Here is a 24,256-nt window from a genome sequence, read left to right on the forward strand (position 1 = left end):
CTTAAAGTATATCTAAGGTCCATTTTAAGAAAAACAAACATGTTATACTTACCTCCTCTGTGCAGTTGGTTTTGCACAGAGTGGTCCCAATTCTCCTCTTCTGGGGTCCCTCAGCGGCGCTCCTGGCTCCTCCTCTTCTCGAGTGCCCTGTTGGAGAGCGCTCTCCCTCAGGGCACTCATGCGGGAACGCTCCCGAGTCCTGCTGATGCATCTATTGACACAGACATGAGGACTTGGCCCTGCCCCCTGGCTCCAGCGTCATTGGATTTAAATTGACAGCAGCGGGAGCCAACGGCTGCGCTGCTATCAATCTATCCAATCGGGACCCAATACAGCGGCTGGAGCTGGTGTGCTCGTCCCCGTTGCAGGAAAGACTGGGTTCAGGTAGGTAAAAAGTGGGGCTCTTGTGGGGAGCTGAATCACAGGAGGTTTTTCACCTTAATGCGTGAAAAACCTTGAAGGTTTACAACCCATTTAAAGCCAGAATCTGTGCAAATAAGCAAACACAGTGCAAATAAACCAATATTAACCTAAAATAAACATACTATATAATTCATGAATGAATTCTAAGAAATTCCTCAGTATTCAAAAATACATAAAAAATAAAGATAACAATTAAATTCATAAACATATATTGTATAAAGAAATTACATATGCATAAAATCAAAAATATACATAAGTGATATAGTTGATATAAAGTTGGTGAAAAAAACGTGATCAAGAACCAAAGAGTCTTTAATACTAATATGTGGAAAACAGTGCTGCAATATCCACAGAAGTGGGCGGTGTCCGCTTGTCCCTCGTGTTCCCCCTTTATGTGAGCTAAAACTCCCCACTCAAGGGGTAGCACACATTCACAGTTGTATACAAGTCTTTCTGCGGTTGCCTCACTCTTTGAGTGTTTTGTCATAAGGGTATCAGGTAGGGCTAATAAAAAGCCTCCATAGTGTAATTCCATAAACCATTTATTAAATGTAAAGGTAAATATTGCACAGGTTGTACTATTGTACATGTATGTTAGCCCGCATCAGCGTTGCTTCCCGTCTGCTGTCTGTAGGCAATGGGCAGATAAGAAGCAGTTAAAGGATATTAGGGCATCTACGATAGATCAACGCAATGGGGTTCATTTACTAAGGGCAAATCCACTCTGCAATACAAGTGTACTGCAAGTACACTTGAAAGTGTACTTGTAAGTGCAGTCGCTGTAGATCGCAGTAGATTTGAGGGGAAGCTTTGAAATGAGGGGAAGCTCTGCTGATTTTATCATCCAATCATGTGCAAGCTAAAATACTGTTTTTTATTTTCTATTTTGCATGTCCCCCTCGGATCTACAGCGACTGCACTTCCAAGTGCACTTGCAGTACAAAGTGGAGTTGCCTTTAGTAAATAACCCCCCCCCCCATGTATTGTAAACAATTGCTTTGTTTAACCACTTCAGCCCCGGAAGGTTTTACCCCCTTAATGATCAGGGCATTTTTTGCGATACGGCACTGCGTTATTTTAGCATGGCAATTGCGCGGTCGTGCGACGTTGTACCCAAATAAAATTGATGTTCTTTTTTTTCCCACAAATAGAGCTTTCTTTTGGTGGTATTTGTTCACCTCTGCGGTTTTTATTTTTTGCGCTATAAACAAAACAAGACCGTCAATTTAAAAAAAAAAACAATATTTTTTATTTTCTGCTATAAAACATTTAAAAAATCAAATTTCTTCATTAATTTAGGCTTAATGTACACGGGACGTTTTAAAACCTCTCCTGAACGATTTAACTTGACAGATAGTAACTGACGTATAAAAACGCCCGTTTTGCCGTGTTTACATGCCACGTTTAGCCACGTTTGCGTTTAGAAGGATTTTTTCTTTTTTTTCAAATTGTCAAAAATGAAAAACGCCTGTAAACAAAATGCAGCCACATGCGAGTTACCGCGTTTACACACGTTTACAAGCTGTTACAGGCATTTGGCATTTCCTGAAAGCATTTTTTTGCTTTCCAAAAAATTCTTCTGAACTCAACTGCCTAGAAATGACTATAAACGACCCTGTGTACATGTACTGATAAGATAACATAGAGGAGAGTTCAGGGGCAGCTGAAAAAAACACCCAAGTTCTCCTAAACGTCCGTTTACCAGCAGCAGTGTACATGAGGCCTTAGGCCAATATTTATTCTGCTACATATTTTTGGTAAAAAAATAAAAAATAAAAAAAATAAGCATATATTGATTGGTTTGCGCAAAAGTTATAGCATCTACAAAATAGGGGATAGATGTATGGCATTTTTATTATTATTATTATTATTTTTTACTAGTAATGGCGATCAGTGATTTTTAGCGGGACTGTGACATTGCAGCGGAGAGATCGGACACCTAACTGACATTTTTTACACTTTTTTGGGAACCAGTGACATTATTACAGTGATCAGTGCTAAAAATATGCACTGACATTGTACTAATGACTGGCAGGGAAGGGGTTAACATCAGGGACGATCATGGGGTTAAAGGGGTTGTAAAGGTAAAAATGTTTTCACCTTAATGCATTCTATGCATTAAGGTGAAAAAACTTTTGACAATACCGCCGCCCCCAGCCCCCCCCGTTTTACTTACCTGACGCCTCGAATCTCCGCTGCTCGTTCTCGTCATCTCCATTGCAGCTCAGCCTGGTCGCTGATTGGCTGCAGTGGATGGATTGAAAGCAGCGCAGCCATTGGCTCGCGCTGCTGTCAATCACATCCGATGACGCGGCGCGCCGGGGGGCAGGGCCGAGTGATACAGCAAGCGGCTATAGCCGCCGGCTGTATCACGGGAGCGCGCCCGCAAGCACTCACCACCATGCGAGGGAGCTCGCATTAAGGTGGTGAATGCTTGCGGGGAGGAGCTGAAACAGCCGCCGAGGGACCCCAGAAGAGCAGGTTCGGGGCCACTCTGTGCAGAACGAGCTGCACAGTGAAGGTAAGTATAACATGTTTGTTATTTAAAAAAAAAAAAAAATTTACCTTTACAACCCCTTTAACTGTGTTACCTGGGTGTGTTAACAATACTAACAGTATGCCTGGGATAACACATTGATCCTCTTCCTGCAAAGCAGAAAGACAGGATCTCAGTGTAATCCCTTGTCAGAATGGAGATCTTACTTATTTACTTTTGCAGATTCCTGTTCTTTCTCTGTGGGAAACAATCACGGGTGGCCGGTGGACATTGAGTCCGCCGGACCCACTGATTGGCACCCCGTTGGTCAATCCGCACGCGCACACCTCCACAGAAGCTAGTCCACGAATCGCCATACCAGTACGGTGATTTGCGCAGCCAAGCCACCTTGCCACAGTATAACTGCGATGGATGGTCAGCAAGCGGTTAATTACATTAGATATTAATACATCTTTTGTCACATTTCAATGCTGCTAATAGTCCCCAGATGAAGTTGTGTGAAACAACGTAACGCGTAGGGATTGGCCGGATAGAGCCGTGACCGGAAGTGACGTGAGAAGGCGAGAAACAACGCCTAATTTGTTCCCTGTGTTTTTTAATTTTGCTTTGTGTAAGAGTATATGCCTTTTAATAAATACATTTTTTAAAATAAACTTGACATACTGCACTATTGGAGTGCCCCCCCCCCCCCCCTTCCCCCCTTCCCCCCTTCCCCCCTTTTCTCTCTCTCTCTCTCTCTCTCTTCACGGAGGTGCCATCCCATCTAACAGGAGAGAGAGACTGAACGTAGCTAGGAGAGAGGAATCACGATATGCCATCCAGAGGAGAGATGATCACTGCTTAGGAAAACCGAGGGATCCCCCCAGTGGTGACGGCGGTAATTGCATGCTATCACTAATCTCGAGGTAAGAGTTCTGGGAGACCAGACACATAAAGGAGCTGCAGCAGAAACATTTGGAACAATCATCCTTACCTCATCCTATATTCATAGGACTTTATTATCCTCTACCCACTATAATACAGTTTGGACTTCCCACAGATTGCCCCTTATCACTGTCATACACTTTTAAAGTGAAACTTATCAAGACCAGACTATACTTATTTCATCCATCTAATTCCATATGTTTGGATATATATTTATTTGTTTATTGTTGATACTATTGTCTGCCAGGCACTGAGAATTCACATATGGACATTATTATTGCCATATAGATTATTGATTGAATATTTCCCATTTGAGAGATAATATTTTTAAATATTTGTATATACTTTTAATATTTTTCATATACTTTATATATTTTTTCCTAAATACCACGTGGTTCTATACGATATGGACATAATTTAAATACTCTCCTAAAATATTTTAATTCATTACTTTGGCACTATTTTAATATCTGCGCAGAATCACCTTATTATTTATTTCATTTGAAAAGTGGTTTGTGTCACACTAATAGATTTTGCTGCATTTATTTATGCACTTGCACTTTTAAATTGTTTATGAATATTTTGCACTTATCCAGAGTAGCGCGAAGGCACTTTGCTCACTAATGCTGCTAATATCATGCAGTTTCTTTGCAGTCACTTTCTATCTACACATACTCCAGTGATGGCTACTTAGTATTTCTCATGCAGGTTTCCTGATGGTGACAATAGTGGACAGCTTCGGTCAGGGTTACCAGGTATTCTAATTAAAGCTTAAAAATGTTTAATAATTTAATTTACATTAAAGCTGAAGTGTGGGAAAAAAAAACTTTATTTAGGCATTAGCTACATTTCAGTAAGGTACCTCAATTATTGCGTTCCCCACTGGTGGCTGCTGCTTTCATGAAAAATATTGCATGCAACCCCTGACATATATGATATCACCGTTGAAGTTCTGGTAGTGAAATAGACATTCAGGGCTGGAACACAGGGATCACAGCAAGTCTCTTGCTGTGCAGCTCATCCATTCAGAAAACGTCTTGTCTTCTTTTTGAAGATTTCACAGTGTTCTATAATTGGACAAGGGACATTTGAATGTTGTAATGTCCCCTTGTCCAGTCACAGAATGCCTTATAGTCTTTGAAAATGGCTTACACACTTTAATATTTCAAATGTAATTTACCAATTCCAGTTTTTCAAACAAAAAGCGTATGCATACGGCATGTACTTACTGCCTGCATTACATGAGTGAGGTGTAATGCCCTTTAACACACTACCTTGTTAGGTGCTTATTATTATTTTTTATTATTATTATTATTATTATTATTATTATTATTATACAGGACCAACAATTTGCACAGTGCTTTACAACACAAGGGCAGACAGTACAGTTACAATACAATTCAATACAGGAGGAATCAGAGGGTCCTGCTCATTAGAGCTTACAATCTAAAAGGGAGGGTCAAGTGATACAAAAGGTATCTGTGGGGAACGAGCTTATGAGGAGAAAATAAAAGTACAGTTGTTAGGTGGAGGCAAGATAGGGTTTCAGGGATCGCCTAAAAGTGGATAGTGTAGGAGATAGTCAGACAGATCGGGGTAGGAAATTCCATAGGGTGGGGGAGGCTCTAGAGAAGTCCTGGAGGTGAGCATGGGAGGAGCTGACAAGGGAACTAGAGAGCAGGTGGTCTTGGGAGGGACAAAGAGAACGATTGGTTGGTAGACGTAGTAAAAGGAAACTGCAAACAAGGTGGTGTCTGCCCACAGTGTATATAACTACGATGAAATCTAAAGTTGCTATCTTTGCTGTTTAGACAAACCAAAAAGAAGATGCTCTGTTGGATCTCAGCATGTTTGTTAGCTTCCCTTCTGCTTCCAAATGGTAAGTTTGACCTACAATATATTTTTTTTTTTTATTAAGAAGATTAAGATAGAATAGATAAACAAGGTAATACAGATATGTTATATAAAATAACATCAATGAATATACAATTAAATATATTGGGAATAGTTAAGAACAAATAATAAAAAATGAAAAAATAAAAAGAAGAAAGGGAGAACAAAAGAAGAAATAAAGAAGAGTAGAGGAAGAGGTGGATTAAGATATGCTGGATTTTATATGAATGGTGTATGTATCATTTTAGAGGGAAAGTAAAGAATTATCAATATTAAGTGTGTTGGTAAAGTCAAGCGATGGAGACCAGAATTGTAAAAATTTAGAATAATTATCAAGTAGGATAGATGTTAATTTTTCATGAACCATGGTGCCCATAATTCTTGGTTTCACTTCTATAACATTCAGGGATGGAGTTCTCCAGGCTTTAGCAATAGTTTGTTGGGTGGACAAAAAAAAGAGATCAATTTTCTCTCAGGTTTTCTAAAGCTCAGATGTGGTTTATGTAGTAAGGGTAAGTTAGACCTATGAAAGAGAAATTAGTACAGACCAGACTCATGTTTGCTTTGTAAGTTTAGCAAATAATATTTCTATTTTGTAAAACATCCACCTAAATTTGATGTTATTTTTTATGACACATATGGCTTTCTACAAGTTACATAGTTACATAGTAGGTGAGCTCAAAAAAAGACACAAGTCCATCCTATGTGTGATTATATGTCAGTATTACATTGTATATCCCTGTATGTTACGGTCGTTCAGGTGCTTATCTAATAGTTTCTTGAAACTATCGAAGCCCCCACTGAGACCACCACCTGTGGAAGGGAATTCCACATCCTTGCCGCTCTTACAGTAAAGAACCCTCTACGTAGTTTAAGGTTAAACCTCTTTTCTTCTAATTTTAATGAGTGGCCACTAGTCATGTTAAACTCTCTTCTGCGAAAAAGTTTTATCCCTATTGTGGGGTCACCAGTATGGTATTTGTATATTGAAATCATATACCCTCTCAAGAGTCTCTTCTCCACAGAGAATAAGTTCAGTGCTCGCAACCTTTCCTTATAACTAATATCCTCCAGACCCTTTATTAGCTTTGTTTCCCTTCTTTGTACTCGCTCCATTTCCAGTACATCCTTCCTGAGGACTGGTGCCCAGAACTGGGCAGCATACTCTAGGTGCGGCCAGACCAGAGTCTTGTAGAGTGGGAGAATTATCATTTTATCTCTGGAATTAATCCCCTTTTTAATGCATGCCAATTCTCTGTTTGCTTTGTTAGCAGCAGCTTAACATTGCATGCCATTGCTGAGCCTATCATCTACTAGGACACCCAGGTCCTTTTCCATCCTAGATTCCCCCAGAGATTCTCCCCCCAGTGTAAAGATTGCATTCATATTTTTGCTACTCAAATGCATTATTTTACATTTTTCTACATTGAACCTCATTTGCCATGTAGTTGTCCACACCATTAATTTGTTCATATCCTTTTGCAAGGTTTCCACATCCTGCGGAGAAGTTATTGCCCTGCTTAGCTTAGTATCTTCCGCAAATACAGAGATTGAACTGTTTACCCCATCCTCCAGGTCGTTTATGAACAAATTAAATAGGATTGGTCCCAGCACAGAACCCTGGGGGACCCCACTACCCACCCCTGACCATTCCGAGTACCCATGTATCACCTCCCTCTGAACTCGCCCTTGTAGCCAGTTTTCAATCCATGTACTCACCCTATGGTCCATGCCAACGGACCTTATTTTGTACAGTAAGTGTTTATTGGGAACTGTGTCAAATGTTTTTGCAAAATCCAGATACACCACGTCTACGGGCCTTCCTTTATCTAGATGGCAACTAACCTCCTTATAGAAGGTTAATAGATTGGTTTGGCAAGAACGATTCTTCATGAATCCATGCTGATTACTGCAAATGATGCCGTTCTCATTACTAAAATCTTGTATATAGTCCCTTATCATCCCCTCCAAGAGTTTACATACTATTGATGTTAGACTAACTGGTCTGTAATTCCCAGGGATGTATTTTGGGCCCTTTTTAAATATTGGTGCTACATTGGCTTTTCTCCAATCAGCTGGTACCATTCCAGTCAGTAGACTGTCAGTAAAAATTAGGAACAATGGTTTGGCAATTACTTGACTAAGTTCCCTAAGTACCCTCGGGTGCAAGCCATCTGGTCCCGGTGATTTATTAATGTTAAGTTTCCCAAGTCTAATTTTAATTCTGTCCTCTGTTAACCATGGAGGTGCTTCCTGTGATGTGACATGAGGATAAACACTGCATTTTTGGTTACTGAAGCCCCTCGATTCCCTTTTGAAGACTGAGGAGAAGAATAAATTCAATACCTTCGCCATCTCCCCATCCTTTGTAACAAGATGTCCTTCCTCATACTTTATGGGGCCGCCTATCAGTGCTCATCAGTGCAGCCTCACCAGCGTACATCAATGAAGGAGAAAAAGTACCTGTTTGCAAAATTTTATATAACAAAATATAAAACTTTTTTTTTTTTTTCAAAATTTGCTGTCTTTTTTTTTTTAACAAAAAATAAAAAACCCATCAGTGATTAAATACCACCAAAATAAAGCTCTATTTGTGGGGAAAAAAATGATAAAAATGTCATTTGGGTGCAGTGTTGCATGACCGCGCAATTGTCATTCAAAGTGCGACAGCTCTGAAAGCTGAAAATTGGTCTAGGCAGGAAGAGAGTTTAAGTGCCCAGTAAGCAAGTGGTTAATCTCTCTCTCTTTTTTATACAAATTCCCTATCTCCACCTCATTTTAATTTAGGGAAATGATTAATGGCCATATATAGTACTTTAACTGTAAAACCGCATGGCCATTATCAAGTGTCTAACTAATGGTATTTCAATTCTTTTATCACAAACTGCATATTTATGCCTTGCAATGCGGCCTTAAAGAGGTATTGACCCCAAAACCAAAAATGTAAAACTACATACCGTATGTCACTCTTTAATCCTCCATTATTGATTTTAATTTATGTATCTATAAACAGAATATGTAGTTCACTGTATTGCATATTATTGCTAAATTTCCACCATATATTTAGCTCACTATGGAATTACTCCAGGAACAATACATTCTTATGCCATATGGCGATGTATCATCTATGAAGTGACCCCACTGCAGGCAATATCCTTGAAATAATTATTGAGAATAAATACATTTCTCCGCCACCTACAAAAAAGTATTTAATCCCCTGCTGAGTTTGTATGTTTGCCCACTGACAAAGGAATGATCAGTCTATAATTTTAATGGTAGGGTTACTTTAACAGTGAGAGACATAACAACAAAAATATCCAGTAATAACGCATTTCAAAAAAGTTTTAAATTGATTTGCATTTTAATGAGTGAAATAAGTATTTGATCCCCTAGCAATCATTTCTGGCTCTCAGGTGTCTTCTATACAGGTAACGAGCTGAGATGAGGAGCACTCTCTTAAAGGGGGTGCTCCTAACCTCAGCTTGTTACCTGTATAAAAGACACCTGTTCACAGAAGCAATCAATCAGTCAGATTCCAATCTCTCCACCATGGCCAAGACCAAATAACTGCCCAAGGATGTCAGGGACAAGATTGTAGACCTACACAAGGCTGAAATGGGCTACAAGACCATCGCCAAGCAGCTTGATGAAACTGTGGCAACAGTTGGTGCAATTATTCGCAAATGGAAGAAACACAAAATAACTGTCAATCTCCCTCGGTCTGGGGCTCCATGCAAGATCTCACCTCCCAGAGTTTCAATGATCATGAGGACAGTGAGGAATCAGCCCAGAACTACACAGGAGAATCTTGTTAATGATCTCAAGTCAGCTGGGACCATAGTCACCAAGAAAACAATTGGTAACATGCTACGCTGTGAGGGACTGAAATCCTCTAGCGCCCGCAAGGTCCCCCTGCTCAAGAAAGCACATGTACAGGCCAGCCTGAAGTTTGCTAATGAACATCTGAATGATTCAGATGAGAACTGGGTAAAGTTTTGTGGTCAGATGAGCTCCAGCCAGTGTCTCGGGTCCTCATTGGATAGATTGATAGCAGCAGGATCCATTGGCTCCCACTGCTGTCAATCAAATCCAATGACGCAAGAGCCAGGGGGCGGGGCCGAGTCCTGCTGCCTGTGTCAATGGACGCAGTGCCTCCAGGGAAAGCTCTTCTCCGTGGGGGCACTCGATGCGGGGAGGAACCAGGAGCACTGTTGGGGGACCCCAGAAGAGGATCGGGTCACTCTGTGCAAAACTCTAGCACAGTGGGGGTAAGTATGACATGTTTGTTATTTATTTTTTTTAAACAAAGCTTTACCTTACCTTTAAGGTCCTGCAGTAGCCTAGCCAGTCTCCAGACCTTAATTCCATAGAAAATATGTGGAGAAAGCTGAAGGTTTGAGTTACCAAACGTCAGCCACGAAACCTTAATGACTTGGAGAGGATCTGCAAAGAGGAGTGGGACAAAATCCCTACTGAGATGTGTGCAAACCTGGTGGCCAACTACAAGAAATGTCTGACCTCTGTGATTGCCAACAAGGGTTTTGCCATCAAGTACTAAGTCATGTTTTGCGAAGGGGATCAAATACTTATTTCACTCATTAAAATGCAAATCAATTTATAACTTTTTTGTAATGCATTTTTCTGGATCTTTTTGTTGTTATTCTGTCTCTCACTGTTAAAATAAACCTACCATTAAAATTATAGACTGATCATTTCTTTGTCAGTGGGTAAATGTACAAAATTAGCAGGGGATCAAATACTTTTTTCCCTCACTATATGTCATAAATCATTTGTGTTAGATAGAGCAGCATTTGAACCCATCCCAGCTCCACATAACTGTTAATAATAATCCTGTCTGAATGATAAAAAATTATTTTCCAAAGTAATCCTTAAAGGGTTAGTTCACTTTTACAGAAAAAAATTTAAAGATGAGCTAACACTGGACACTATCCCCCTTCCCTCCCAGGTCTCTGCTGTACTTACCCCCCATTTCAAATTCACTGGAGTGATGCAGGGGTGCTGACAGCTCAGCAACCCTGGAGGTAAGAACAGCAGGGACTAGGAGAGTCAGGAGGGCGTCCAATGTTAGTTCACCATTACATTTTTTCCGTAAACGTGAACTAACACAGGTCCAAAAGGAACTGTATTTGTGCTCTTGTATACCTCTCTGACTGTACCAACAAAGCTTTAGATGCTTCATTATATATATTATACTGACAAGCTTCAAGTAAATAAGGAATACAATGTTGAATCAAATGTGTAAGGCAATAATTTAGAAGGCAGTTTAGATTTAGAGCTGACCAGCAGTGCTGTTGTGGAGAACTTACCAGGACCATTGCAATGTGCATCATTATTATTACTGGGGTAGTTCCATAATGAGAAGGTGTGGGATAAAACAAACAATGCTAAAAAAGAGTGTTAGCAGCCAGTATGTGTAGAAAAGGATCCCAGAGGGTATGCCAGCAGGCAGAATGTGCAACAGATAACTGCTCAGGGTATGACATAAGGTAGTATGTTCAGGAGGGCTGTACCAAGGGTATGACACTATGAAGTATGCGCAGGAGGGAACATTTTAGCTTGAACTATTGAGTTCTGTAAACAATGGACTTTATTTTAGCAAAGAAACTAAGTCTACTAATCTGGTAAACATCTGAAAAGGAGCCTACAGCTAAGTGAAAATGAACATAGAAAATATTCAGATACAGTATTTAATATTTTTCTGACTCAAAAAGTACAAAATATTTGCAACTTTGCCTGGTTGTTGGTTTGACCCTTTCTTACATACCACTTTCTGAGCCTAGCTGTTGGTCAGTAGGGCTGACCATGTTTTAAGGTGCCCATGTTTCTGACAGATTTATTTACAATGTTTTTGATTGTTTTTTGTTTTCTTCATAATGTGTTCCTAATATTGTACAGGTGAATGCAGTGACATCATTGGAGGACGGGAAGCTGCTCCTCACTCTAGACCATATATGGCTCTACTGAAGACAGGAAGATCCCAATGTGCTGGAACATTAATAAAAGCTGACTGGGTGTTAACTGCAGCTCACTGCAAAGTGTAAGTAAATATCAGATTCTCTGTGCTTAATAAAACTGTTAAAATTGTTTCTTAAAGTAAAACCCTGAAAAACAAAAAGGATCCCTTGCAGCCATCCCCTCCACTCTGGCAGTGGACTGGACTGTCCCACAACATCCTCATGTCTCTGCATGGAACCTGATGAAGTCAAAGCACCTTAGATTACTGGAGTGCAGGGAAGAAGAAGCTGCAGGGACTGGTCTAGCATCAGGGAGGATCCTGCAGAAGCAAGATATGTATTCTACCTGGGAATTAGGTTATGGTTCTTATATGTATTTTAACTTTTTATATAATAAATGTGAAACAATTTAAGCATATGCAGTGTTGATAGTTGTAAGTGGCAAGGTTTGTAATGTAGTTCAACCAGTTCTGAGATTTGCACAGCCCTGCCAGACAGTACAACAGGTTGGTGACCTCACTATTATCTGCTGCAGTTAAAGCAAAATTAAAATGTTTAATGATTTTTTTTCCTATGCCATTATGTACTAGTATGCAGCATATTAGCAGATTATGGCAGGCCTATCTGTCAATCGACTCCCCTCAGCGATGCGGTGTCAGGGCCCTTGTTGGACATAGATACCTCCATTCTCTGGGATGCTTGATTAGTTATATTTACACTTTAAACAGTGGCGTCTCCAGCTTTCATATTTAGGGGGGGGCACATGGGGGGCAACTCTAAAAAGCAATTATATATATATATATTATTATATATATCCTGGGGCCCTTTAAGACGATCCCACAACGGGCCCTTTCACATGTTCTGCAGTGAGCTCCCTTCCTACTGTATTGGGGCCCCCCCAGGGTGGCAGAAAACAAGAGATATATGTCACCAGCATACCAAGAAAATATAAGGGTCCAAAGCAGTGGGAGAACTATCAGGGTTGCAAAGGTTGTCTTGCCACCGGGCCCTGGTGTTCTGCCACTGTGGGGTTCCCCAGCCTCCTCTTGCTGTCTTGCCCCTGCTATTGACAGCGCTGGTCTGGCATCTCTTGGAATTTACAGGCTGGTTCTCCTGTCCTAAGGACGGGAGAAATCAGTCTGTTTTTTCAGTAACTGAGAGACCTGGTGGAGTCCTTCCTGCAACTCGCTTTTCTCCCTGCCAATGAGGATGCAGGGGAAGGAGCAGATCGGGCGGCCGTGGTTGTGTGAGTGCTCGCATTGCAGTGTCAGTGAGCAGAGGGAGGGGGGAGGAATCACCCGCAGGAGCTGACTGGGGACGCTCTCCCTCTCAATAGAGACTGCGTTACTCCAGCGGCAGCCCGAGTAAGATGTGGCGCATCCACTACGAATGCAAACAAAAAGACATTGCCTTTTTTTGTAAAAAAAAAAAATTATTATTTTTTTTTAATGGGGGGGCACATGGTGGGGCACAGCATAATGTTGGGGGGGTCAGGGCCCCCTCTGGCCTCCCCTAGGATTGACTTTAAATAGTGCTTTTTGTAGTCTACCTGTTGAACTTTAAATTGCTTAAAGGAAGTCAAACATTCTCTCCAAATTCCAAATGCATGTGACTAGGAATGAAAGACAAGACTTCACCAACATTTTAGAGAAAGAAAAACTGTAAATGTTCTCCCTATATGTAACTGAAATTCATAAAAAGCACAAATGAACTGGAAAAACCATAAAAAATTTGGTGCTTTCTATAAATACAACTGCTTTATACCCCTAAAACATGTGTGCATAGACCCAACATGGCACATCCCTGATATGGATATAGATAAATTGATCAGTAATGTGTTGCACATGTCGTGGTCTGTGAAGATAACATCTTATTAAAGCTACAAATTGTGACAATAAAAGTAAACTTAAACAAGCAGAAAAAAGCCAATAGAGCACTAGACAAGTGCACCGCCGAAATTAGTTCGTTCTTATTTTTGTTTCATTCTTTCTGTTTTTCTTTTTACGGGTCATTCGTTATGATCGAAATTCGTTATTTCGAATAAATTCCTAACTTCAGAAAAATATTAAGATTCGAAAATTTGAAAATCGGAATTTCGAAAATCCAGGAATTCGGAAATTCAAAAAATGGAAAATCCAAAGATAAGAACGAAAATCCGAAAATTCGAAAGAATGAAAAGCCGAAAATAAGAATGAAAATACGAAAATCTGAAAATTTGAAAATACAAAATAATAACGAACTAACTAACTAACTAACTAAACAATAACTAACTATTAAATTATAGGTATTGGAATTTTGGCTGTTAGTGGATGTAACGAATACAAATTTTTCCAAAGTTACGAACTATTTATACTATAATAAATATAAATCAGGTGCGAATCAGGTCTGAATTTTTTTCCTGAATTTGTACCTGAAACTGAGCCAAAGACGCACAGGACCCTTTTCCAGTGCAGACCGCGGCCGCCCCCCGAGCTGTGTGAACCGGCTCCATTGAGAGCCGGTCACACTCTCCTGTCATGCAAATTGGATGCGGGGAAACCTTTGTGGGTCTTCGTCAAATGGCATCAGTTTGACATCAGTTTAAGAAACTTCTGAGATCTTTCAGAATTTACTGACAGGTGCATTTCACCGGCTTCAAATGAGTGCTGCATGTCCAAAGATGTGTAGCAGAATGCAAACCCTCCTTGAAGCAAACAAATGCAAGTTGACCCTTAAGCTGACCATACACTACCTAATTTTCTCATTCAATTTTCTTTAGATTTACCTTCAACCATGTGGTGCAAGGGCCTGCCTGACTGCATACAAATTGAAAGTGTTTAGGTTTGACCTCATATTATATGGTTTTGGTAAATCTAAATGAAAGTTGTACAAGAAAATGTTATAATGTATGGCCAGCCTTAAAGTGTTTGTGCAACCAAAACTTTTTCCTTCGTTTTGGATAGAGTGTGTAAGGATGAGCACCACATAGCAGTCTTCCCTATCTATCCAAAACTAGAAACATTTTTGATTTGATATATACTTTATTATTTTGATGTAACAAAAATAGTTTTCAGTCTTTTCAAATCTTAGTGATCTTATCATAAAAGTACTTGTTATGGGGTGACAACTGTCTCTGTGTCTCTGTTTGCACCCTATCACATGTACCTCTAGTTGAGACTACAGGCAGCCATGCCAACACACACTGCATAGACATGCTCCACTATTGTCACTATAATGCCCTGTACACACGGTCGGACATTGATCGGACATTCCGACAACAAAATCCATGGATTTTTTCCGACGGGTGTTGGCTCAAACTTGTCTTGCATACACATGGCCGCACAAAGTTGTCGGAAAATGCGATCGTTCTAAACGCGGTGACGTAAAACACGTACGTCGGGACTATAAACGGGGCAGTAGCCAATAGCTTTCGTCTCTTAATTTATTCTGAGCATGCGTGGCACTTTGTGCTTCGGATTTGTGTACACACGATCGGAATTTCCGACAACGGATTTTGTTGTCGGAAAATTTTATAGCAAGCTCTCAAACTTTGTGTGTCGGAAATTCCGATGGAAAATGTGTGATGGAGCCCACACACAATTGGAATTTCCGACAACAAGGTCCTGTCACACATTGTCCGTCGGAATATCCAACCGTGTGTACAGGGCATAAGTATGGTCATCTAGAGCAATGAGATGCAGCTAATGCTAGGTCAGATGTATCGAGACAGGAAGTAGCTGAAAAAGGATGAGATTAGCAAAAAGAATGAAAACAATATTTTATGGAATAATCACTAAATGTTGTCCAGCTGGGGTTTGCATTTACATTAATAGTAGAAAAAAACATTTGTTTTGCTCATATTTAATTTTTAGCAATTCTTCAACTACAATCAAACTGGGTGTCCACTCAATAAAAGCAGACGATACATATGTACAGAAGTTCAAGGTCTTAAGAAGCATAAGATACAACTATGATGAGAAAACAGTGGATAATGACATCGAGCTTGTACAGGTAAGCACATCATGAAAATAACAAAAATCACTCCAAGTATTTCACTCCAAGAAAACAAAAACAAATATATTGCAGTTTGCCGCTTCTTAGATGTGGTGGCTGCATTATATTTTTTTTCATTAGGCTTGCTTCTTTTAAGGCTCCATTCACAATCGTGGACGGAGTTGCCGCTATTACGCCCGCGATTCAAAATGGCAGCAAATCGCGGGAAGCCTGTGCGTTCCCTGTGACTTCCAATGGCACCCCAATCACGGGGCGATATTACCATGATTCAGCGGGCGACAATTGTGGTAAAATCACACAAACAGAATCACGGGACGCCTGCCGCCCAAAAGAAGCTCTTGTACTTCTTTTGAGAATATAACAATCTTCTGAAATTCTAATTTCAAAAAGAATACATTTAGATTGCAATAGAATAAAAATGAAAGTAGAACAAACAATATAATAAAATAGAAAAAATATAATCATCTTCCAAAATTCGAATTTTAAATAATATAAATTCAGATTCAAATGGAATCAATTAAAACTGGAATAGAAAAAACAATAGAATAGAATAGAAAGATAATTTCCCAAAATTCGAATAGAACACATTCTAATTTGAATAGAACAGAATAGAAAATAATAGAATAGAAAAGAAAAGAAAAAAAAAAGAAAAGAAAAGAAAAAAACTATACAATACAATAAAATAGGATATAACCATCTTCCCGAAAATTCAAATTTTGAATAGAATAAATTTTAATTCAAATAAAAAAGAAATGAATATAATAGAGTAGAAAATAAAATAATATATTAGAATGGAAAATAATAGACTAGAAAAGAATAAAAAAAAACCATAATAGAATAGAATAGAATAAAATACTGTAGAAAGAATATAACCATCTTTCGAAATTCAAATTTCAAATAGAACAGAATAGAAAATAAAATAGTAGAATAGAAAAGAATAGAATAGAATAGAAAAAAAAAAAAAACAGAATATAATAGACTAGAATAGAATAAAATAGAAAGAATATAACCATCTTCGGATATTCAAATTTCAAATAGAATACATTCGAATTTGAATACAATAGAAATGAATAGAATGGAAAAAGAATAGAATAGGAAATAATAGAATAGAATAGAATAGAAAAACCAACAGAATAGAATGGAATAGAACGAATATAGCCATCTTCCAAAATTCAAATTTTAAATAGAATAAATTTGAATTCCATTCAAATTTTCCAATTTTGGTTCGAATTCAAATAAACTAAACAAATTCCAAAAATGAATTGAATGAAATTAAATGAATTTAACGAATTTAACAAAACAAATTTATGTAAATAACAAATTCAATCAAAATGAAACAAAACACATTTTTTTGTTCTGCACATGTCTAATGTCACACTGGCTGGATTTTAAACCATTCTTGCCACCTTCATTCATTTTAAACCTGGCATTCTTCATCTCCACTACATGATGGGTTGATGCAAAAGATGGAGATATCATTGTTTATAAGATCTGTTAAGATTACAGGATGTGACAACAACACTGTATTTTTGGGAAAATCATTTATTTTCTGTATTTAAGTAAAGTGTTCTTAGCATGAAAAAGGAAATTCATGCAGCCACTACATCTAAGAATGAATAAGCTGCAATATATTATATTTTTATTTTTGGATTTAGATATACTTTGATATTTCCAGCAGGATGAATTAAAAACTTTTTTTGTGGTATTTTCTTTCAAATAATGTTTTCTTTTAGGGCTCTTTCACACGGGGCGGATCAGTGATGATCCACCCCGTGAACACCCGCTTGCTCAGCGGGGATCGCTCCGCTGATTCCCGCTGAGCAGGAAGATGACAGGTCCATCGCTGCACACTGTGCAGTGACGGACCAGTCAGAGCGCTGCTCTCCCCTATGGGGGATCGGATGATGACGAACTGTAGAGTCCCTCGTCACCCGCTCCGATCTGAAAATGGATGGAAAAGTAGGGTTTTTCTCCGTTACATTTTTCGGATCGGAGTGGGTCGGATGTCAGCGGACGTTCATCTGCTGACATCCGCTATTCCATAGGGATACATGTATGTCCGTTTTTCATCCGAAAACGGAAGGATGAAAAACGGACATACGGATCGTCCGTGTGAAAGAGCCCTAAAGCTTAAAAAAGTAGCCAAATGTAGAAAACCTGTTTTTTTTTTTTTTATCACCAGCAATTTTAGCAGGGTTATGAAAACTATTGTTGCTGTAGTTCTAAAATATATTCTCTCATTTTTTCCATTTATCACAGCCCTAAATATTTTTCTTGCACAAATCATGTTGGAGTAACTTGCTAATGAACTAAAGGATTTTTTTTTAATGTTGTACATTTATTTAACATATCACTAGCGAAAAAACTAACATAAAAAAACAGCCAAAGAGAGAAGTTGGCATATACAGTATCTAACTTAATGTAGTAATAAACCCTAAGCATTTTGTTCTTTTTGTATTGCTTCCTTTATGTAAAATCCCTGGTGTTTCTGTCAGTCGATCTGCTTTCCTATTAAAAACTGACCACACTAAGCAGGAGAGCACCCCATGGTCAATTCTCTAGGTAAGTCTGGGAACTCAGTGTGCTCTCCTCCACTGAGCAGGCTTGTCCTGACATGCGCCCGCTGCACAGTGCCCATTTACTGACAAGTTCAGTGTGCTGCTGCTTCTCCTCCCCCCAGCTCTTATGCAGTTGAGAACAGAGGGTATGTGATCACCTATAAAAAAGGAAAAGGGTATTTATAATGTTTTTTTTAAATATATACAAAAATGTTTTACCTTTCATTTCACTGCCTGACCACCCACTACTTTGATGTTAAATACCGTTGTTATGGCAGCAGATAACTTCCATAACCCCAGTATTTTTATCCACGCTGGCGATCCTCTTTCACATAAAAGTGGTCTCAGCAGAAGATTCGCCACAAGATCACTTTTATAGGTGGCGGAAGAGGTGCCCTCCCGTCGCTTCCTGGGTGTCTTCGCCGCTTACCGGAGCTGTTGGAAGTGGCGGAAACGATCTGATCCCTGGGATGGATGGGCATTGAGTGGAGTGAGGGCAAGATGGCCCCCACACGACTCTATGCCCTTGGTGGACCGGAGCAAAGTCAAACATAATTTCCCCCCTCCGGCCTTAAAGGGAAATGTTTTTTTATAGAAAAAAAAAAGAAATTACATTTTTTTAAATTTTTTTATTATTTATTGCTTTTAAGTGTAAATATGAGATCTGAGGTCTTTTTGACTCCAGATCTCACATTAAAGAGGCCCTGTCCTGCTTTTTTTCTATTACAAGGGATGTTTATATTCCTTGTAATAGGAATAAAAGGGATCCAACATTTTTTTAAAGGGACAGTGTAAAAATAAAAGGTAAAATAACTAAGAAAAAAAATTAAACATTTTAAGCGCCCCGTCCCTCCGAGCTCGCACGCTCATATGTAAACGGTGTTCAAACCACACTGTTAGAAGTCACAAGACTGCTATATACTGCTGAGAAAAGGTATTTAGCAGTTGATATTTACTAAAATAATTGTCCATGTTCTGTGTACTGTTTATTTAGACAGTCATAAAAAACTAAATAATTGAGCTCAATATAGCAAGACTCACACATTGTTAAATACTAATCTTCCACGCTCAAAATCCCCATGTCTGCCTATTATTCTAAATAATGACAACACTGTCTTCTACAGGTCCATTTATAGCATAATTGCAATTTTTTTATAAAGTCGATTTCCGGGATAACTATTTGGAGCTCATTACACTTTCTTGATACATAGACCTTTGGGGTAGTGTTCTTCTGTGTTCCCTGGCAGTGCCCCCTCTTGTTCCTGCCTTGTTAATTCTGATCTCCACATGATGGCATATGGGTTTTATTGTGTATATTGATTAAACAACATTAACTCCTGAAGAAGTTGGAAATCAATGGAACGCGTAGTCAATTGATTATCTCTCCCCATCTCTCTGCCATTAAGCTATATATGGATTCTAATACTGTATTAGAATAAAGTGTTCTCATTATTTAGAAAAATAGACAGACAACATGGGGATTATGAGCATGGTTATGTAATCTTTTACTATGTGTGATTATTGTTGTATCAGGCATGATTATGTGCTATTTTATAAAACTAAATATTTTTATTATACTGTATGCACCTTGACTATTTCTGGTACCTTAAAAGTCCCTTACTCTTTTTCTCCTATATATAATGCGCAACAGTATGTTCAGGATAGTTGAAAGGAGATTCCATTATGTTATCAACATGGCATTGTTTATTTATTTATTACATACATTTATATACATTTATATAGTGCCAACAGTTTATGCAGTGCTTTACATATATATTGTACATTCACATCAGTCCCTGACCTCAGAGCTTACAATCCAGTGCCCCTAGGACCAATATAAACAAGAGCCAAAGAACCTACAAGCATTTTTTTGGAGTGTCGGAAGAAACCCTCACAAGTATAGGAAGAACATGCAAACTGAATGCAGGTAGTGTAGTGGTTGAGATGCAAACTGATGATCCGTGTGCTTCAAGGCAGAAGTACTAAGCCACGGCACTTCCCTATAAAGAAAGCCTTTGTTTTACTGTGCGGTTAGGGTTACTGCTGGATTTAAGGTGTATTTGGAAATTTTTAGAAAGTCAGCTCCTATCCCAATATTGATTAGTGGCTTCAAATCAACAATAACTTCTGCAGTAGGAACAGACGCAAAAAAATACACCCACCATCATTCCAAATACGTGTTCTGTTTATTCCGTGTCTTTTTTTTATAACCATGCTTACGTAGGTATCAGAATAATATGACAATTGTACTTAAACACATACACTTGTATTTACTTAAAGCAGTTGTATACCCGCACATTAAAAAAAAAAAAAAACCCTGCAAGGCAAAGGCATAATGAGCTAGTATAACTAGCACATACTAGCTCATTATGAAATGCTTACCTCAGAAAAAGCCCCCATTTTGGAGCCCGGTCCACGCCGTGGGAGCTGACATCTTGTCCTTGGCTTGTCTTCCGGGTTCGTGGCTCCGGTGCTGTGAGTGGCCGCGCCGCATTGACGTCACTCCTGCGCACGCGCGTGGGAGTTTTCTTCCCAGCAAGGTCCGGCAGCATCTGCCGGTCCTTCAGCCGGGCATTCAGAGCGCATGCGTCGCTGACGTCAGTGGCTGCATGCAAAGGGAATATCTCCTAAACCTTACAGGTTTAGGAGATATTCATTTTACCTACAGGTAAGCCTTATTATATGCTTATCTGTAGGTAAAAATGTCAAATTTGGGTATACAACCACTTTAAGCTAACAAGGGCTATAACTGAAGCAGTACATAGTCAGGCTAGTTTCTTATTAGGGTCTAAGGAATGCAAATACCTGATAGAATAGTATGATCATGTGCAATACATTATTAGTGTCGTGTGCAGAATATGAGTGCAGTGTGCAAAACATAAGTAAAGCATACAAAATGGAGTACAGTTTAATACAGAATTGAATATTTCTTTCACAAGGGTTAGGGTTGTTTAACACAAGAACAGGTCCAAGATAATTTAAAGGACATTCCCCAACTCATTGGATCTAGTTAAAATCCACCGCACTCCTACAAATTTGCCTTCTCTATTTACTCTGCTGTATTTCGCCAAATTGGAGACATTTTGGCAAAATGACCCCATTTTTGCCAATATTTTGGCAAAGGGAACTCTCCCAATATTGTTCAGCTGTAAATATGATTTATGTTTGCTTCTCATGATCATTTTCCACTTAGATGAGACATCAGAATTTAATTATCTGAAAAAAAAAATGAATGTGGCTTTCCAAATCTCTTTCAGCTGTCTTACAAAGCAAAACTAACCAAAGCTGTGAAGATTCTGCCATTACCAAATGAATTTAATGATGTCAAAGATGGGACTTTGTGTAACACAGCAGGGTGGGGTACAACCCAAAAAAATAACACGCAACTGTCAGACAAGCTGATGGAAGTCGAACTTCCAGCATTAAGCAGAAAGAAATGTGCTGCAATGTGGAAAACTAGCGTAAAAAAACTCTCTAACAAGATGTGCACCCTTGATGCAAGCGGAATGAAAGCTGCATGCGGTGTAAGTATGGAATAGATATTGTCATTTAAGATAAGTTTTCCAAGTTGGGATAAAGTACAAGTTCAGGGCAATGTAGGCTTCATCCTCAACTCTAGCTGTTTGAGACTTTTTAATTAAATAGCCTGTTTGTTGACCCCACATCAAACCTCCAGCTGTGCAGGAAGTCATTCATTAGTAGCACTAGTACTACCTCCATCAACGAACGACGGCTTCCTGCTCAGCACTGTAGATTCTAAAATGCTGGTGGTTGCCCTATTCCTAGCAACTATTTTACATCCCATCCCCATTCAGCTGAATGTAAACAGTGGGGCTGGGGATGTTGGCTGACATCATTAACCATATATAGAGACATGTGGCCATATTTGGTCAGTGATGTCAGCTAACATCACCAAACCCTTTGTTTATATTCAGTTTCTGGCTGGGTAATCTCCTGGATAGAAGTGAATGGGGCCAGGGATGTGGGGAGAATTCTTGTCCTCATCAGTGCGGGGACAGGGTGCTTTGCCTAGGAACTCCCTTGAAATGGTTTAGGAAGAGAGCACATTGTCTGCCCCCCCCTTTTCCTGGTCAGCAAGGCTGGATACCTGGATAAAGGTCTGGTATGGATTTGTTGGGTCCCTATGGTGTTAGTTTATTAGGCGGGGTCCCCCTTACAATCCATACCAGACCCTTATCCTGGATAGATGTTGAAAGGAATCTCCTGTGGGTGGTTTACAACACGAATTAAGTGTCTGGGAACTTTATATATTAATCAGCAATTTACATGGCTTTTGTTATTTTGTAAATGTCACTTTTGCTTTATTATATTATTCAGGTGTGCCATTTCACAGGCAACTTTAGGCCCCTTTCACACAGGCTGTCCGAACCTGAAAAACGGACAGGCGGACCTGATCAGACCATCCATTCGCCCCTATGGATCGGCAGAAGTCCGCTGACATCTGCTGATATCCGATCCGCCCAAATCCAGATGGATGGTGGTCCTATTAGCTATCCCTCTGGTGGATCGGATGAAAACGGACAGGTGGTCTGCTTTCATCTTATCTCCATAGAGACGACAGTGGAGACAGACCTGTCACCCGCCTGCTCAGCGGGGATCAACAGAGCAAGCCCTGCTGAGCAAGTGGAGTCCGTCAAACGGATCCGCCCCGTGTGAAAGGGGCCTTAAAATATCCCCCAAGCTTGTTTTTTGAAATAATTGTGCATTTTTAATATGATCTTTTAAGCCTATATAAAAATGCTGCTCCTTGTTGAACAGCATTTAAAAAAAAAATGGTGTCAGCGCTTAATGGTATACAGGCATGCCCCACTTTTAACTATGCAATGGGGTTTATTTACTAAAGCTGGAAAGTGCAAAATCACTTCTGCATAGAAACCAATGAGTGTCCAGGTTTTATTGCCAAAGCTTCATTGAACAAGCTGGGGTTAGAAGCTCATTGGTTTCTATACAGAAGTGAGCCTGATTTTGCACTTTCTAGCTTTAGTAAATAAACCCCATTGTGTACTTAAAAGTGGGGTATGCCTGTATAGCTGCTAGTAATTAGTGTGGATATACAAAACACTGTGATAATAATAACAAAGAAAAAATGCAGCGCTCAGCACAATATCAATAAACACAAAACACCTGAAGTGTTATGAAAGTGAGTCCAACATTGAACCTATTCAAAAGAATCAAACATAGAATAGTTCTTATGAAGAAATATCAAGTGATATGATTCAGGTGATCTACTCCTCTAGTGCTTCAATCACCCAGCGCGACCTCCACCAATCTCAGAAAAAAGCACTCACCAGATATAGTTGTTGGCTAATGAATACAACAGCCAAAATGCATATGATATGATCCAGGTCATCAGAGGTATGTAGTCATCATAAACTCATCTTTATCCGGATCACAGGACCCTCTTCAGAGCTTATCCAAGTGTCACGTACCTGGTAGGTTGTGAGCCTGAAGTGCAGGAAAAGACCTCCCTTACAGCTCCCACTCCCGTTCCCCTGGAATGGAGACAGAGGGCCAGGAGTGAAGAGTGGTATGGGTGCCTGGCAGGATCAACAGTTGCTGAAAGTCCAGTAGTGGTGGCACCCTCTGAGGAGTAGACTGAGGACGGGGACTGGAATGCAGGACTGGAACCAGGAACAACAGCAGGTGATAGCAGACTGAGAGCTGGACTGGAACACAGCAGAAGATAGCCTGGAACGCTGGGCTGGAACACAGCAGAAGGTAGCCTGGAACGCCGGACTGGAACCAGGAACAACAGCAGGTAGTAGACTGGAACGCTGGACTGGAACACAGCAGAAGATAGCCTGGAACGCTGGACTGGAACCAGGAACAACAGCAGGTAGCAGACTGGAACGCTGGACTGGAACACAGCAGAAGATAGCCTGGAACGCTGGACTGGAAACAAGAACAACAGCAGGTAGTAGACTGGAACGCTGGACTGGAACACAGCAGAAGATAGCCTGGAACGCTGGACT

The 24,256-nt window shown here is 39.7% G+C and overlaps 1 protein-coding gene across 5 annotated transcripts in view; it reads left to right on the forward strand.

Moving 5' to 3' along the window:
* The window catches only part of LOC141133309 (granzyme A-like), a 153,781-nt gene that overhangs the window by 121,687 nt on the left and 7,838 nt on the right, over positions 1–24,256 (forward strand). For 4 of the 5 annotated variants that reach the window (XM_073622636.1, XM_073622623.1, XM_073622613.1 and 1 more), the window contains 3 exons: positions 11,654–11,795; positions 15,564–15,702; positions 21,521–21,787. In XM_073622636.1, coding sequence (XP_073478737.1) covers positions 11,710–11,795; positions 15,564–15,702; positions 21,521–21,787 — 492 coding nt within the window. In that variant the 5' untranslated portion in view covers positions 11,654–11,709. Of the gene's footprint in view, positions 1–5,613; positions 5,724–11,653; positions 11,796–15,563; positions 15,703–21,520; positions 21,788–24,256 lie in introns of those variants that run through there. The other variant, XM_073622604.1, reaches the window with a different exon arrangement.

This window comes from Aquarana catesbeiana, linkage group LG01 (assembly GCF_042186555.1).
Source record: "Aquarana catesbeiana isolate 2022-GZ linkage group LG01, ASM4218655v1, whole genome shotgun sequence".
Classification (NCBI taxonomy): Eukaryota; Metazoa; Chordata; class Amphibia; order Anura; family Ranidae; genus Aquarana; species Aquarana catesbeiana.